The 14,843-nt window shown below is 52.9% G+C and overlaps 1 protein-coding gene across 7 annotated transcripts in view; it reads left to right on the top strand.

The window, feature by feature from the left end:
• Positions 1-567: 567 nt before the first annotated feature.
• The window catches only part of SIM1 (SIM bHLH transcription factor 1), a 77,735-nt gene continuing 63,459 nt past the window's right edge, over positions 568-14,843 (top strand). Inside the window, exons 1-3 of one of the 7 annotated variants that reach the window (XM_041765916.1) lie at positions 568-895; positions 1,599-2,230; positions 11,529-11,611. In XM_041765916.1, coding sequence (XP_041621850.1) covers positions 2,056-2,230; positions 11,529-11,611 — 258 coding nt within the window. In that variant the 5' untranslated portion in view covers positions 568-895; positions 1,599-2,055. The other 6 variants (XM_041765919.1, XM_041765955.1, XM_041765926.1 and 3 more) reach the window with 6 other exon arrangements.

Below are 14,843 nucleotides of genomic sequence, written 5' to 3' on the forward strand. Positions count from 1 at the left end.
TAGAATACACACACACACATATCTTCTCAGGCCATCAATCCAGGGTCGCTGCGGTTTCAGAGAAACGTGAAAGAGAAAGCGCAACAGCGGCCCCGCGCAAGCAGTGGGCCCCGCGACCTGCTCAGGGGAAGGGCGCGGCCGCCAGGTCGGCCTCGGGGCCACTCGCGCCCGCAGCCCGGGCGACTGCAGCCGCGGCCCCCGGCCCGACCTCTGAGGCCTCCGGCCGCCGGCCGAGGCTTTGGGACGCGAGGGGCGCGGCGGGGCCAGCGCCCGGGACGGAGTGCACGGCCCCCCGGCCGCAGGGAGAGCGGGGAGCGAGGCCCCGCACATCACCCGCGAGGCCCGCGAGGCCCGCAGCGGCGGCGACCCGGGGGCCCGGGGCCGGTCCCGAGCGCTGCAGCCACGCGGGTAGCCCAGCGGCGAGCCTGGAGCGCAGGGGGCGGGGCGGGGCGTGCTCGCGTCACTCAGCCCGGCCGGCCAATGAGCGCCTCTCCCCGGGGCGCGCCGAGCCAATCGGAGGCGAGGAAGCGTGTGAGTGGCATTAAGGGAGGGCGGGAGAGAGGGAGCCCGGGAGTGAAGTTGAAGCTAAACCCCGTGAGCTATAAAGAAGTTACAGGGGGGCGTTTTCGGCTTCCAATTAGGCATAATACTGGCTTCGTAGCAACTACCGAGGAGGAGGATTCTAAAACCACCTCACCCGTCCCAGAGCCTGCACCCCCCTCCTTCTTGCACGCACCCCTCCCCCAATTCATGACCGAGGAGAGAAAAGGGAGCCGGGGCGCGCTCTGCTCCTCTCTGCCGGGGGCAGCCGAGAGCCGGCGGAGTTGGAGGGTAGGCATGCGGGCAATTAGGGGGCGGGCGCCTCCGCAGCCGGTGCCGCCAGCGCAGACGCAAGGTAGGTGCAGCGGGAGACACCTTGCGCCCGCCCAGAGGCGCCCGCAGCTCTGCGGCGGAGGGGGGAGGCCGGGACGCCTCCCACCGCCCCCCTGCCCGGGCCTGCGAGGGGCTGTCGCGGAGGTGCCACCTGTTAACCTGGCGCAGCCGTGCCCCGCGCGCTGCCCCCCCCCCCGCGCTGGGCAGGGAGGGCCCTGGGTCGCCTTGGCAGTCCCGAGGGACTTGATGTGTAAGTGCCACTTTCCGAGGAATCCCTGAGACCCAAGTCAGAGAGGCAGCCAAATTCCAGATCGGCCCAAGTTGGGGGGCGGGGGGGCCGAAAGGAGGCCTCGGCGGTGCGGACGAATTCTGATTTGCGGAAACCTGCTTTGCTGGGAGGGCACGGGGACCGGCGACTGAGGGTCTTCTAAGGGTCTCCGAAAATATGCATTTGGTGATTTGGGGCAACTTCCCAGGGGGCTGGAGAATGCAGCTGGCACGGATGAGGGAACGCTTGCATTATTTGCAGGGCGCTCAGTCTCTCGCCGCTGATTCCTCCAAATCTTAAAAAGCAAGCAAGCAAGCAAACCAAAACACGGAGCCCGCAGAGGCGCGCTGGGGCGAGCGGAGGCCCTGGATTCCGGCCGCTTCTCGGAATTCGGGCGAGTGCGTGAGTGCTCGAGGACCTGCAGATCTCTGACGCTCTGATGCTGTTGTCTTCACAGGGGCCTGAGAGTGGTCGGTGGTCCCGCGTTCCCGTTCTTCCCAAAGGGGCTCCGAGTCGCCTCCTGCGCCGCGGGACCGAAGAGCAAACGTCGGGGATTATTATTATGTCGATTTTCTGGGGACCGGGGTTTGCGGCGCCGAGCAGAAGAAAAGGCTGGTTCCTGAGGGGTCCCGCCGGCATTTGATACCCAGAGACTCCTAGGATTGTCCAGATTGCCGCGGATCAGCAACTTTCCTACACTCCCGTCCCGTGTCTTTAAAGAAAATCATTTTCTGTTCGCTGCCTTGGTCTTTCACTGACATCAGTACAGTGAAGCAAAAAGACTTCCATCTCTTCATTCAAAGTAATGCTTTCTGTTTTTTTTGCCAAATATGATCTCTAATTGAAAGTTTATTTTTGCTTTTGGATGAATCTGTGGAGCTTATGTTGTAAGAAGAAAGGGAGAAAGAGACACCATGAAAGAGAAGTCCAAAAATGCTGCCCGGACTAGGAGGGAGAAGGAAAACAGTGAATTTTATGAACTGGCTAAATTACTGCCTTTGCCCTCCGCTATCACCTCGCAGCTGGACAAAGCATCCATAATCAGACTCACGACCAGCTATCTCAAAATGAGAGTAGTGTTTCCAGAAGGTAAGTGACTTTGCCCAGATGGAATTTCAAAGGCAGAAGGGGTAGAGGTTTGCTGCACAGAGAAGTACATTCACACTTACATGCATACATACTCTCTGCAAAGGGATGTTTAGCATGGCTGCTTGACCAGGGCCCTCTCTGAACTTAGAATTCCTCTTGCCTTTTTGTGGCCCTTTCTACTTCCCCGTTAATACTTTCTCTCCAGCCCATCGGATATGTTTGGTTGGGAAGCAGCCCAACAGTGCTTTTGTCAACACTTCAGATACTGAGCCCAATTGAAAGTACAAGTAATCCAAACATGACTTTCTTTTTTTTTTTTTTTTTTATTCCTCTTGTTAGAATTGCATCTAGCAGCGAGCAGGAACATTGCCAAATCCTTGTATTTTTTGCTACATATAGATAGACCTACGAACATGGAGCTAGCTAAGCCAGATAATGATTTCTCTCTAAGTTTATAATTCTGCAGAAGAGAAGCAGGCATATTTATGAACAAATTTGTTCTGGATTTACCCAGTCTCTTGATTACTTATAGCAAACGTATTCTGAGTTTTTGAGACATTCGCAGATTCACAGATTCTGAAACTAACTCTGGGGCTTGGTAATTTGCAACTCTGAGCTTGATATTATCTCTGAGATAACAGGCTAGGACCCAAATACATAAGGTTGAATCAAGAAGACTAGCCCGCGTAGGTGGCAGGTTGGCAAATGTATCCTGGGAAAATCATTTTATAAGGCCTAGAAGGGAGAAGAGCTGAGCTGGTCATGATTTAAAACATGTATTTAGTTCATCAAGATTCACTGTGTGAGGACAGAGCAGCCTTCAAAGAACAGTCCTGTATAAAATCATTTATACTCTGTAGGAAAAGGATACTTCTCTCTTCCGTCTCCCCATCGTTTTCTTTACCCACATTCAAATAATATGAACAGATTTTTAAAAATATTTTAGATATGTGTTTGCTAGAGGAGATTGGGAAATATAAAGGAGAGGATACTAAACAAACACAAAATTCCAAGAGAAAGAACTCTGTTTATTTACAAACCAGAATGTCTTATTTGACCTGCAGGGGTTTATGTTATTGTTGATTTTGGGTGTTTGGGGTCTGTTGTTTTCTTTTAAGGTAATAGGGGGAAGGAAATAGCCATTATTGGGCTTGGAGTTTCACTTTGTTTGATCTTGACTAGAAGTCATTATCTAAATCAAAATCTTGCAAAACTTGCCGCCAAATTAGTCAGGGGTACTAAAGGAAAACTTGCAAATTATAGTTCAGTTTTACCCCAGAACTACAGGTAGTGCTATAGTTGTTTTGTCTTAAAGCAGTTCCTTGAACAATCTCAACTGCCCCTGGAAGCCGCAGGAGGAGAGGAATCAAAACCTAAAGTTCCTGAAAAGTTAAAGAAAAAGAAAAGTGAGGGGGGGGGGGAGAGAGTGGGGATTATATATTAAAAACCATATTTCCCATTCAAACTGTGCTGAGAATTGCTAGTGGGAAAAGTACTATTACGCTACTCTGCCTTCTGTTTAAAAAAAAAGAGAGAGAGAGAGAGAGAGAGGGAGATCTCGTTGTCTTTTATACTGTCAGCGCCTACTTTATAAAAATAAAGCTATTGCGAGCTGGGCTGGCCGCGCTGTTCCTAACAGGATTATTAGCGGTGATTTGTCAGCCCCTGCGGTCTCAGTGGGCTCCCTTTCTGCGTGATTTCTAGCGGGTCTCGTCAATTATCGGTGCCGATGTCGCTCGCTGTTTGATCAGAAGAAGCATATGGTGCTGCTTGTGGGGCTGCGAGTAATCGCGGGAGGGAAAGAATAGGGGATCGCGTCCCCGGGCGGGCCCGGAAAGCGGGGTGGGGGCGCCCGGGGAGTCGCCGGCCCGGGGGGCGGCGGGCTGGGTTTGGCTGTTCGGGGTTGGGGTTCTAAGAGAGCAAGCTTGCTTGTTTGAGTAAGTGCTAACTCCACAAATTAGAAATCGCGTGATAAATAGGAGGGACAGAAAGTAAACTCCTAGCCAACTTCTCATCTTCAAAGGGCGCTGGCGAAGACTGGCCCTGGGGTCCCCCCGGTGGCTACTGTACCCGCGACTGTGCTTTCCGCGGCCCCCTTCACCTGCCTCCGGAGCCCCGGGCCCCTCCCTCTTCCCCCGTCTCCTGTGGACTGGTGTGAGTTTATGGGGAGGAGGGGATGGGCGATGTGTGAACTCTGGGCACATCATTTATTTCTCCAGCTACTGTTGAGCTCATAACTCACCCGCAGTCTCCACCCGGTGAGTTAGACGGGGTCATCCCAACAGCTGGCTCCTAGGGATGAGGTTTTAGTTTTGAGGATGCATTAGCTTCCAAAAATTCCAAAAGCCAGACACCGCCCTTTAAAATATTAAACAATAACAACAACAACAGCAACAACAAGACACACGCAACCCAACATCTTTCAAAGGGGTGAATCACAAACGGCAAAACCAGGCGTAGCCTGCAGAGGGTGCCAAATTTGGGTTCAGCCGTGGACTGAAGGCCTGCGGGAGACAAGACCGGTCCGTGGCTGAGGGGGAAACTGGGCACTTTACGTGGACGTATAATGTTTTTTAGTGATGAGAAGTGGAAAGAATATGAAAGCGTGGTTCATCTTTACACCTATCTTGATGCCATTCCGGCACATAGTAGGCCTTAGATTTTGTTCTAAGGATGGAGTAAAGTTAACTATTTAATCATGGTAAGCATTCTGTCCCACATAACATACGGATTTTGCAAGGTATATAATCTAAAACAATTATAAAGCTGGTAACATCTTAGTTATAGGCACAACAATGACTATAATACTCCACTGTTTTGCCTCAGATTACATTTCATCTACAATACCCAGGTAATAGCAAAAGGCTTAAATCAACAAACAGAAATCTTCCCATACTTACATTTGAAAAATTTTTTTAAAAAAATTCTTAAAATATAGCTAATTCCCCATCACTAAATATAGGTCCCCCCCGCCACCACCACCATCCCAGGTTCTTGATAGACTCCTTGTCTGGGGCCAAACTTCAGTTTTTACTTATTTGAGTGCGTAAAATTGAACTGTTGAAAGAAAAATGAGGGAGAGAGAGAACACAGGAACGGGATATGAGTGCTTAGAATAATCAAGAATAAAGCATTAGATCGGAGACTTCATATTTTTAAAAAATGCAGGGAAGATTACTGTGAAATCACTGAAACTGCATATTTCCCATTGGCAGCATATTCCATTCTAAAAGAGCCTTGCAAAGAAAAACTTGAGAAATGTGTAAGTCTTTGGTGTTATCAAAGCAAGAAAGGCGGGACAAAAAAAGAGACATGGTGTGACTTTGGGTGCAAAATAGGACAAATTCAACTAAAAAGAAATATATATATATATATATATATTTGTTATCCAGATATAATACAGTTTTGGCTGGGGGCGTAGTGGCTTGCTGCCTTTGAAAAGACCAGACATGTTTTCAAATCTATAGCCATTCAGAATCTTGGTAACATCACACCACCATTTCATTGTCAAGATGTCTTGGGAAAATAAAAATAATCACAGAATTGAAATTAGTAACCGTGCAGGAAAGGGAGTCTCTACAAAAGGCTGGAAGGACAAGGATGATTAAACAAACCTCCACAGACCCTTTCTATAATATTCACCTCAAGATTGAAATCCTTAATCGCCTTATATTTTTTAGAGGCTGAGAACTGAAAGAGAAAAAGAGGCCCCATTTCCCACGTGGATGGGTGATTTAAAGCTGTTTTTCTTGCTGCTGGGGGAAATGATGGAGCGTTAAGTTTCCGTGTTTATTTTCTTACAGAAGTTTTTCTCATTTAAAAGCCTTTAAGCCCAGTTTATACTCCACGCTGGTTTTCTCTGTTTAATTCCAGTTTTGATGTTGACTTAAAACGTAGAGTGCAGAACTAAACTCCGAAGAGAACGTTTGCAAGGCAGATTTATGTGCTAGAAATTGTAGATCATACCAGTGAAGAAAATACTTTTTTTTTTCTTTAAAGGGAGCGGTCACTAATCAAAACAATAACAGCAAAGCAGAGTGTTATAAGCTACAGCGAGATGCTTTTAAGCAGGGTGCAATCATACACCTGAAGCTAAAATCAGGCTCCATTTCCAGAGGACAAATGTGATTTCTAGGGGAGTTATTTTTCAATCCTGGGGAAATCCTTGCAGTTGGGAGCTTTTGCAGCCACAAATATGAACACAATTCGAACCGGTACATTCTGGCTGCATTTCTCTACGTCGGCCCAGGTATTTCTCAAGAGAATGAGGTTTAGACCCATCACCTAATGATGTTAACTGTCCAACCACTGCCGGTCTCTGATTCATGGAATTTTACATTTTGAGCGGGGGAGGAGAACCCTTACGCATTTAGCAAGGGGCCTGCTGCTTGGAAAGTAGTAGAACAGCGTGGGAGAAGCGCCGAGCAAACTTTCTGCAGGTTGTCCCATCCGCGGGGCGGGTCCCGCGCAGAGTCGCGCCACCTCGGTGGCTCGGACCAGACCCGAGACAGCGACCCTGCAGAAGCTTCTACGCGCCCCTGGTAGCAGCGAAGCACGCAGCTGGGACGAGCACGTACGCCGCTGCCTAGGCCAGCCGAGGGTGCCCAGCTCCAGTCTCCTCGCGGGCCAGACCAGGTCTCCGACCTCCAGGGTTCCAGGACGTCCCAGAGCGCAGAGGTCCGCCGTTTGCGCTGCCCGGGCCGCTGTCCCAAGGACTGGCGGTTGCGTAACCTGCAGCCGGGATCCCGCGCGCCAGCGGACCGCGGTGCCCCGCTCGGGTCCCCGCAGCCAAACGGAACCCAGGCGGGATACGGGGGACCCGCCCGGCAGCCCCGTCCGGCGACCCGCGCCCGCCTGCGGGGCGAGGGCCTTGCCCCTCCCCGCCCCCTTTTGAAGACCCGGAGCCCTGGGGCGACACCACTTGACCTTTTCCAGCGTCACGCAGGCACTGGTGTCAACCCCGCGTGCATTTCCGTCCCATAATTTAGTTGGGACCGGGCCGAAACCCGCCTGTGCTTCGTCTCTGCAGCTCGCGACGGACTGACGGACTGACGCCGACAGCGGGCTGGGCTGGCCTGCTCCATCCAGACCTGGGGGCTCCGGCCTCGGGGCCAGAGCAGCGCGAGGGTTCAGAGACGACCAATGCTGTGACCCTCAGTCTCCACCCCAGATTCACAACTAACGGTAGTGGCTCCCCCCGGGCGCGGCCAGGGGTCTCAGGGGGCGCGCCGGGGACAGCAGGCACGCACGGCCACTGCGGAGTGCCAACACTTGGGGGGACTGCAGGACACACACTGGGGACAAAGCCCGGCTCCGCGGGGCCCTCGTGGCCCTCAGGAGGTCGGCCACACCAGCCAGGTGACCGGTGGGAGAGGACCTGGAGCTGGGGCGGCCACGGTCCTGAAGGCTGGGGTGGGTACACCTGGGCTCGGGAAGCAGCCTTCCACCCAGTGACCGCCAGGCGCCCTGTCCTGTCCAGGGGTGCCCAATCTCCTTCCCTCCCTTCCCCCAGGAAGCTGGGCTTCTAAGGCCCCCCGGAGCCCTAGCTTGCTGGTCTCAGGTGGTGGAGGGAGGTTTGGACAGCATGTCCTCTGTGAGGACCCGCAAGCCTTGGATGAAAACCCGGGTGGCTGAGACAAGTCCCTCCCCGTAGGGCCCCCGGCCCGAAGTTAGGAGCACGGTGGTGGAGGGCTCTTCCCATCTCAGTCACCAAGTCATGATCAAATCCGGAGACAGCTCTTCCAGTCCCCTTCCCACTCCCAAACTGCCTTAAAAGGTGTATGTCGCGATCTGTCAGTCAGATGGAGCTTTCTGAGACCTGCTGCAAGGAGGACACATTTCTATTGAGATACAGTTTATTTATTAAAGAGAAAGGAGAAGGAACAGTAGAACAAGCTCTTCTCTTCCTCCTCTTCCTGTCTGAGTGAAGGAGGCGCATGATGCCAGGGCTGTAATCTATATTTTGTCAAGGGTATGAAATTCATTCCGAAGGAAAAGCTCGATCAATTTATTTTTGCTGCTTGTAATAACACAGCTGGATGATGCTTTGAGCTCACGCTAGACTGGGGCTCATCATTCATTCGCCAAGAACGGGCCTAAATTGTGCCTGTGGGATTAGGTCAATTTTAGTGGATCTACTTCGCCTCATTTGGTTACTAATTGGTTTCTTGTTTTATAAATCGAAATCTCATTTTCAGGAAATTACAAAACCCGTGCAGTCAGTCCATTGAGGTAATCCTTGGGTCAGGGGGTATTTAAATGGAAATGGCTCAACCGAGCTCTGAGGGTAAGAGTGAAACTTCGCCCGGGGTTTTCACATGAAATGTGAGCTAGCCCTTTAGATCCATAATAGATACATCCCTTCTAATACTACTTATGTAAATATGATAAACCAGACTTTAAGGGAAGAGGGGGGCGGGGAGAAGCAAAAATTTATCTGCTAAGGTTAATGTGGCATATCTTGGAAATCTTCCAAAATAGATTATGTTTTCCTTTGTCTTCGGCCACTTTAGCTGGGGAAAATCCTTTTGTCTAAAACCCGATTTAGTTATCGCCTCCCTCGCAGAGCTCCTTTTCTCCTTTGCAAAACCCCGTTCCCTCGGCCTCACCGAATTACAAGAGAATCTTTAGATCTTGTTCCCACTGTAATCCTGCCGCAAAGGGAGCTGGTTTCCTCCTCATTTTAAACAGACAATCAAAGGATTTGTGAATTTTCTGCGGTAGGTCAAGTGCAGAAACGAAATCTCAGCTTACCCCCCTCGCCCACTGAAATTGGGTGCCGGAGCGCCTCTCGGCCGGCAGGAGGTGAGGGGGTCCGGGGAGAGGGGGTCCCTGGCCCGCTCCAGGAGTTTTCGGGAGGCAGGGCCCTTGACCCGGGGCTTCAGAAGGTGTCCTGGGAAGGCTGCAGGGCGAGCTCAGCCCTAGGATTAGGTCAGGAAAGCCTGGCAGGTGGATAGACCAGGGCAGCCAGTCCCCTATAAAACATTAACCCAGCCAAAACCGTGTGACGGAGATTTCAGCCTCGAACAGAGAGGAGGCAATGCTCCGTGAAAGCAAAAGGGTCCTTAAAAGGTGTGGGGGTAGGGGCAGGAGAGGGCCAGGGAGGCCCTTGTTAACCTGCGCCAGGCTGGCTGCTTATTAACCTGCGGGGAAGTCTTGTTTTGCCCTCGTAGGCGCATAACTAATGAGGCCGCAACCCGAGACCACAGACAGCAGAGGCTGGCGCTGGGGTTCGGAACCGGTACTTAACCCCGAGCCCAGCTCGGGGATTTTCAAATGATTCGGGTCGGGAGGCCGTCCCCGGGCTGTTTCCAGCCGATTGGGGAGAACGTCGTAAGTTTAGAATAAAGACGTTCGTTGGCCCCAGGCGCGGGCTTCGCACCCTTCGGGACAAGGCTCCGGACGCGGGGAGGCCGCGGCCCGCTCCCCGCGCGCCCCGGGGCCCCGACCCTTCTCCCCAGCGCAGCTCCGCGCTTTCGGGCCCCGCCTGGGCCCCGGCGTCCGCCCGCCCGCGCCACCCCGCGGCCCCGCCCGGGCTCTCCCAGCAGGAGCCCTTCCCCTTTCTCCAGTTTGGCACCCCCCCCCCGCCCCACCGATCCCCCCTCCCCCGGCACCTCCGGGTGGGTGCGTGCGAGCAGCGATGAGAAAATGACCGCGTGGCGCGGGAAGGCAGGGAGGATATTTGGCGGAGCCCCGTGGAGCGAGGCGAAGGTGACACGGCGGAGGGGGGTGCGCAGGTGGCTGGGGCGGAGGCCCCCTCCGCAGTGCAGGAGGACCCAGGCGGCCGGGCCGCCGAGTCACTCCGGGGAGGGAGACCGGGGCGGGCTCAAGAGGCAGGAGGGATTGACTAGAAGCGAGGGAGGGAGAGGAGTCCGGCCGCGGGCGGGGAGCATCAGTGTTTGCAGAGCGGTGGGGAAATCGTTAGATTTATTTAGATGTGCAAACACCCAGAAAGACCCGATTTGAGCTTAAGGGGCGCTCATGGTTACTCGTTACCAGGGTTTTGATCGCTTGCTTAGGAAGCAGCTCCTGGCCAACACATTTTTAAGAGTCCAACTCCGTGTTTTCTTCGGAAAGACCCGCCCTCACCCCCATATTACAAGGCGAGTGTGTTTGTCATTGTGTACTTCACAGTGATTTGTACTTTAATGCAGTAAATCAGTAAGTCACCCCCCCCTTTTTGTCATGTTAAACCTTGTTTATTGGGGTAAGAATAAAAGAGTTTAACTCCCCAGTCACATTAATTTCAGCAGCAACATTGTTTAAAACTATCACCTGTAAAGAGTGGTAGGTAGTTTAACCTCTGTGTCCTCAAGTTTCCTCTGCCTTATTGTTTTCGTGTTTTCTCTCTGCAAACAGGTACTATAGCAGACTCCATGTTAATTTTTTTTCCCCAATCAGCCACGGGCATCCAGAGAATTTTATTTTTTTTAGGCATCACCGGGGAAATGATTTCTGGTAAAGCCTGGAAAGATCCTAACGTGGTAGCATCTAGAAGAGGAAGGGGGGGGCTGTCTTTGTTAATAGATGATACCTAGAAAGTGGAAAAATTGAATGATTGTCTATATCCAATAGGGAACGGAAATATTGTTAAGATGGTATTAGCACTGGAAAGAAACTTCAAAACAAGTGTATACTTTTCTTCTTCTTCTTCTTCTTTTTTTTTTGAGAGGCAAGGTTAGGATGTGTAAGTCCAGATCTGGCGCCGGGTGGGATGGGGGGGCGGGGAAACAGAGGGAGAAGGATTGCTCAGGGACGGTGGTGCTGGAAGCAGCTGCAAAGCAAACGGGTTGAAGTCTGAGGCCTAAGGGTGGGGGAACGGCTGGAGAGCCCGGCAGCCAATGAGAAAGCCCATCCGGGACCAGCCGGACCGGCTCGCAGCCTCCGGGATTCTCCGGGGCAGTCACTGGAGGGATGGACGTCCTCGGCCTCCGGATAAGGCCGGCGATGAAACTTTGGGAGAGAAACAGCGTCCCTCACCCCGCTGAGCACGCTGGTTACCGCTGGGGCTCGGCGTGGGTCCCTCGGGGCAAAGGCGGTCCTCGAATTGGGCCCCTCGGGGCAGCGCCAGGAGGGCGCGCAGCGGGGGCCCGGCCCTCCCCGCGGAGCGGGTCGGGGAGCGCAGTCCGACCGCTCCCCGCGCGCGGTCCCCGGCCAGTGGAGAGGGCGGGGAAGGGGCCCGGTGCCTGCGAACCCCCACGGCACCCCCGCGTGCGCGGGCCTGGGCGGTGATGGGGCCGAACCCCGAGCCAGGTCGGAGCGCCACCCCGCGCTGACGGGTGTCTCTGTGTCTCCCCAGGGCTCGGCGAGGCGTGGGGCCACTCGAGTCGCACCAGCCCCTTGGACAACGTGGGCAGAGAACTGGGCTCGCACCTGCTCCAGGTACCGCGCGGCAGCACGTGTGCTTCGAGGGCTCGGCCCGAAGCCTTGTAGGGCAATGGGCTCGGGCCGGGACGTGGCCCTTCCCGCAGCCCCTGCGGCTCCTCGAAGATTCAAACGCTGAGCTCTTCACCTCGTTGGGTGCGGACGGCGCCCCTCGAGGCGGAGAGGGAGGCAAGGTGACTCTGGGCACGTCGGGTTTCGAAGGGGGTCCCGCAAGGCCCCACATCAGGCTGGCTGAACCCAGGGCGGGGGCCGTGGGCACCTTTCAGCGGAGAGCGCGCCGGCCGGGCCTCAAAACCGCCAGGAAGGAAGGATTTCCGCAGGGATACCGGGGATCTGGTGATGGCCTTGTGGTGTCCGAGACAGACCCCGGTAGAAATGCCCATCAGGGCTCTAAGCCCGCCCGGTCCAGATCCAGCTGCGCCCGCAGCTCCCTTGGTCTCCTCCCTGCAGTTCGCGGGGTTCCCCCCTCTTTCTCCGGGAGCCCTCACCCCAGGCCAGCCCACCCCGCGTGCAGACCCTCCCTACACACATGCAGCTCCCCAGGTAATGAGTTTACCCAATGTGGAGGCGCCCATTACCGCCTTGTTTGCAGTGTACACCGTTTTAAATTGCCCGTTGCCCGCTTAAGTCGCATAGCAAATATTTAAAATAGCAAAACTCCCGGTGGCATTTTTAGGCTTGACACTTGTCTCCCACCCTCCACCCCTTATTATTATTATTGCCCATGTCCACCGCCAGCCCCTCTTATGGAAGCCTCAAACCTCCCTAGCGTGGTGGGAATCTGAGCTGGTTCATCGCCTGTGCCAGGCAGGACCAGCATCTCTTGGCAGGAGTGCTGTGGCTTTACCTGTCCCACTGCTCCCCTGTCCCTCCCTCCCTCCAGGAGGCCAAAGAGATTCTAGTGTCACAGAGCAAAGAAAGGCCTGTGCAAGCATTCCCTCGCAGGCCTGGCCTCCACATCTCTGAATTTAAATAGAAAGGCCTGGTCCCTCTCCTTTCGCAGGGACCCTTTCATCAGTTGTCTCTCAACAATGCCCTCCCCACCCCACCTCCAGTCTTTCCATGCTCCCCACTAATTTTCCTCATCAATTTAGAAAAGAGATCAAAAGCCAAACAATCCTTCACTCCTAGTTCCTGCCCAATCTTTTCCCTCTTCTTCATCCCAAACTTCTGGAAGAACTTAATTACCCTCGCAATTTCCATCACTCACCCTGCTGCCCTAACTTCCACAGCCCTCCCTGCGGTCTGGCATCTCTCCTAACTGTTGTGCTCTGTACAGGCTCCACCATATTTTGATATACAGCATCAAGATGCTCATCTCTTGTCCTACCTGACTTTGTCCATTCCACAAATATAGGAGGACCAGCTGTGTGCCAGACAGAAAGTCCTGCCCACATGGAGTTTACATTCTAAGGAGAGCAGCCTTGCAAACCCACACAGGTGCATTACATAGTATAATAGGAGGTGTAGGTACTATGGAGAAAAATAGGAAGGGGAGGGTGGAGGGGGGGCTGTGTTTGAGTAGTGCCACTTAAAATGAGGACATTGCAGAGGACCTCCCTGAGAAGGTGACAGTTGGGCAATTACCTGACAGACGTGGCACTCACCCTCTCCCCCCAGTTTCTAAAGTAGCACAACTTCCTGGATTCTTCTCCCTCTCTACTTGCTCCTCTGGTCCCCCCACTGCTGTCTGGCTATAAATGCTGGCATTTCTCCACAGTTCCACCTCTCTCTCTCTCTCCTCTCAGAGCTTCAGGGCCTCACGGGTGATCTCAGCCAACACCATCACCTCAACTTCTTTCCCACATTTGCATGACTCCAGCTGGTTTCTTTAGTCTAGACACCCTTCTGGAGCTCCAGACCTTTTTTTTTTTCTTTTTTACTACCAACTGGAAATCTGCATAAACCTAAAGTTTAGCATCTCCAAGACAAGAATTTATTACATCCCTCCTCCGGACTTCCACTCATACCAGAACTCACCATGCTTCCTTACATTTTCAGTCTTGGCTCATGGTGTTTCCCTCGATTCAATGAACTTGAAGTCACTCTCAGCTTCTCTCTTTCTGCCGCTGTAAACTCCACAGTTAGGATCGTCTTTGACTTAAACTCTCCCTCTTCCTCACTACCCAAGTTTAGGCTCAACCATCTCTGATCTCTTCATCCCCACTTTTTCTTCCTGTAAGTCATTGTCCACATCCTGCTATTAAAAAACAAAATGAAACACACATGCAGGCACACATACACCTAAGCCTGTGATTTCCCTGCTTAGAAACTGTTGCAAACCTGATGCCTACAGGAGCATCTCTGAATTCCTCAGACTGACACCTCAAACTCTCCAAAAACCCAGCACTGCTGTACTTTCTTGGCCCATCTCTGGCACACCAAGTCCACTATGACTGAATGCACCAGAACTACCTTCCCCCAGTCCCTGCCTTTGTCATCGTCATTCCTTCTGCCTAGGATACCCTTCCTCCCATCTCTCCTTCAAGCTTCCTCTCCAAGGCTCTGCTTAAACAGTTCCCATCAGGCCTCTCTCTGAGTACCCCCCCCACCTCTGGCCGTTCAGCCTCTGGGCACAGCACTATTTATCTGTGCACACTTTATCTGTCTTTAGCCAGTCACTGCTGCTGGACTTGCAGCAACTTGAGAGCAGGATCTGACTCATCCTTATGTCTCCACTGCCTGGACTGAAGCCTCATTCACAGAGATAAAGGGATAGTGAAAGTCTAAGACTTTCTTTCATGGAGAGCCTGTCAATTTGATGCATCGATGTAAACATACTTATGTACACACTATACAACTGCTCTATGGACTTGCTGCCTCGAAAACCTCTCATTTCCTAAACCCCCTCTCCTAGATTCTTTCTGGAGCTATACTGGCCAGCTGCCTCCTGTCTACAAACATTTCAGACTACCAGGCCTTCCTAATGGCTCTGTGTCCATTTCCCAAGCCCTGCTGGTACTCGTTCCATTATAAGGTGCTGCCACCACGGAGTCCTCCTAAGACTGATACAGGAAAGCTTTCCTTCTTTCGGTGACCATCACCTACCACCTCATCACAGGCTGTGATCCCCTGCCCCCCATTTATGTGTGTGTATGCTATAGATATGTCTGTATTGTCCATTTTAGTGGATCTGAGTCTTGGAGGGCAAAGCTACTTCCTCTGGGCCTCTTCCAGTGTGCTGCATGTCTCAGATGCTAACATAGTGGAATGAACAAAAGAAGGACTC

Source organism: Vulpes lagopus, chromosome 1 (genome assembly GCF_018345385.1).
Source record: "Vulpes lagopus strain Blue_001 chromosome 1, ASM1834538v1, whole genome shotgun sequence".
In the NCBI taxonomy this organism is placed as follows: domain Eukaryota; kingdom Metazoa; phylum Chordata; class Mammalia; order Carnivora; family Canidae; genus Vulpes; species Vulpes lagopus.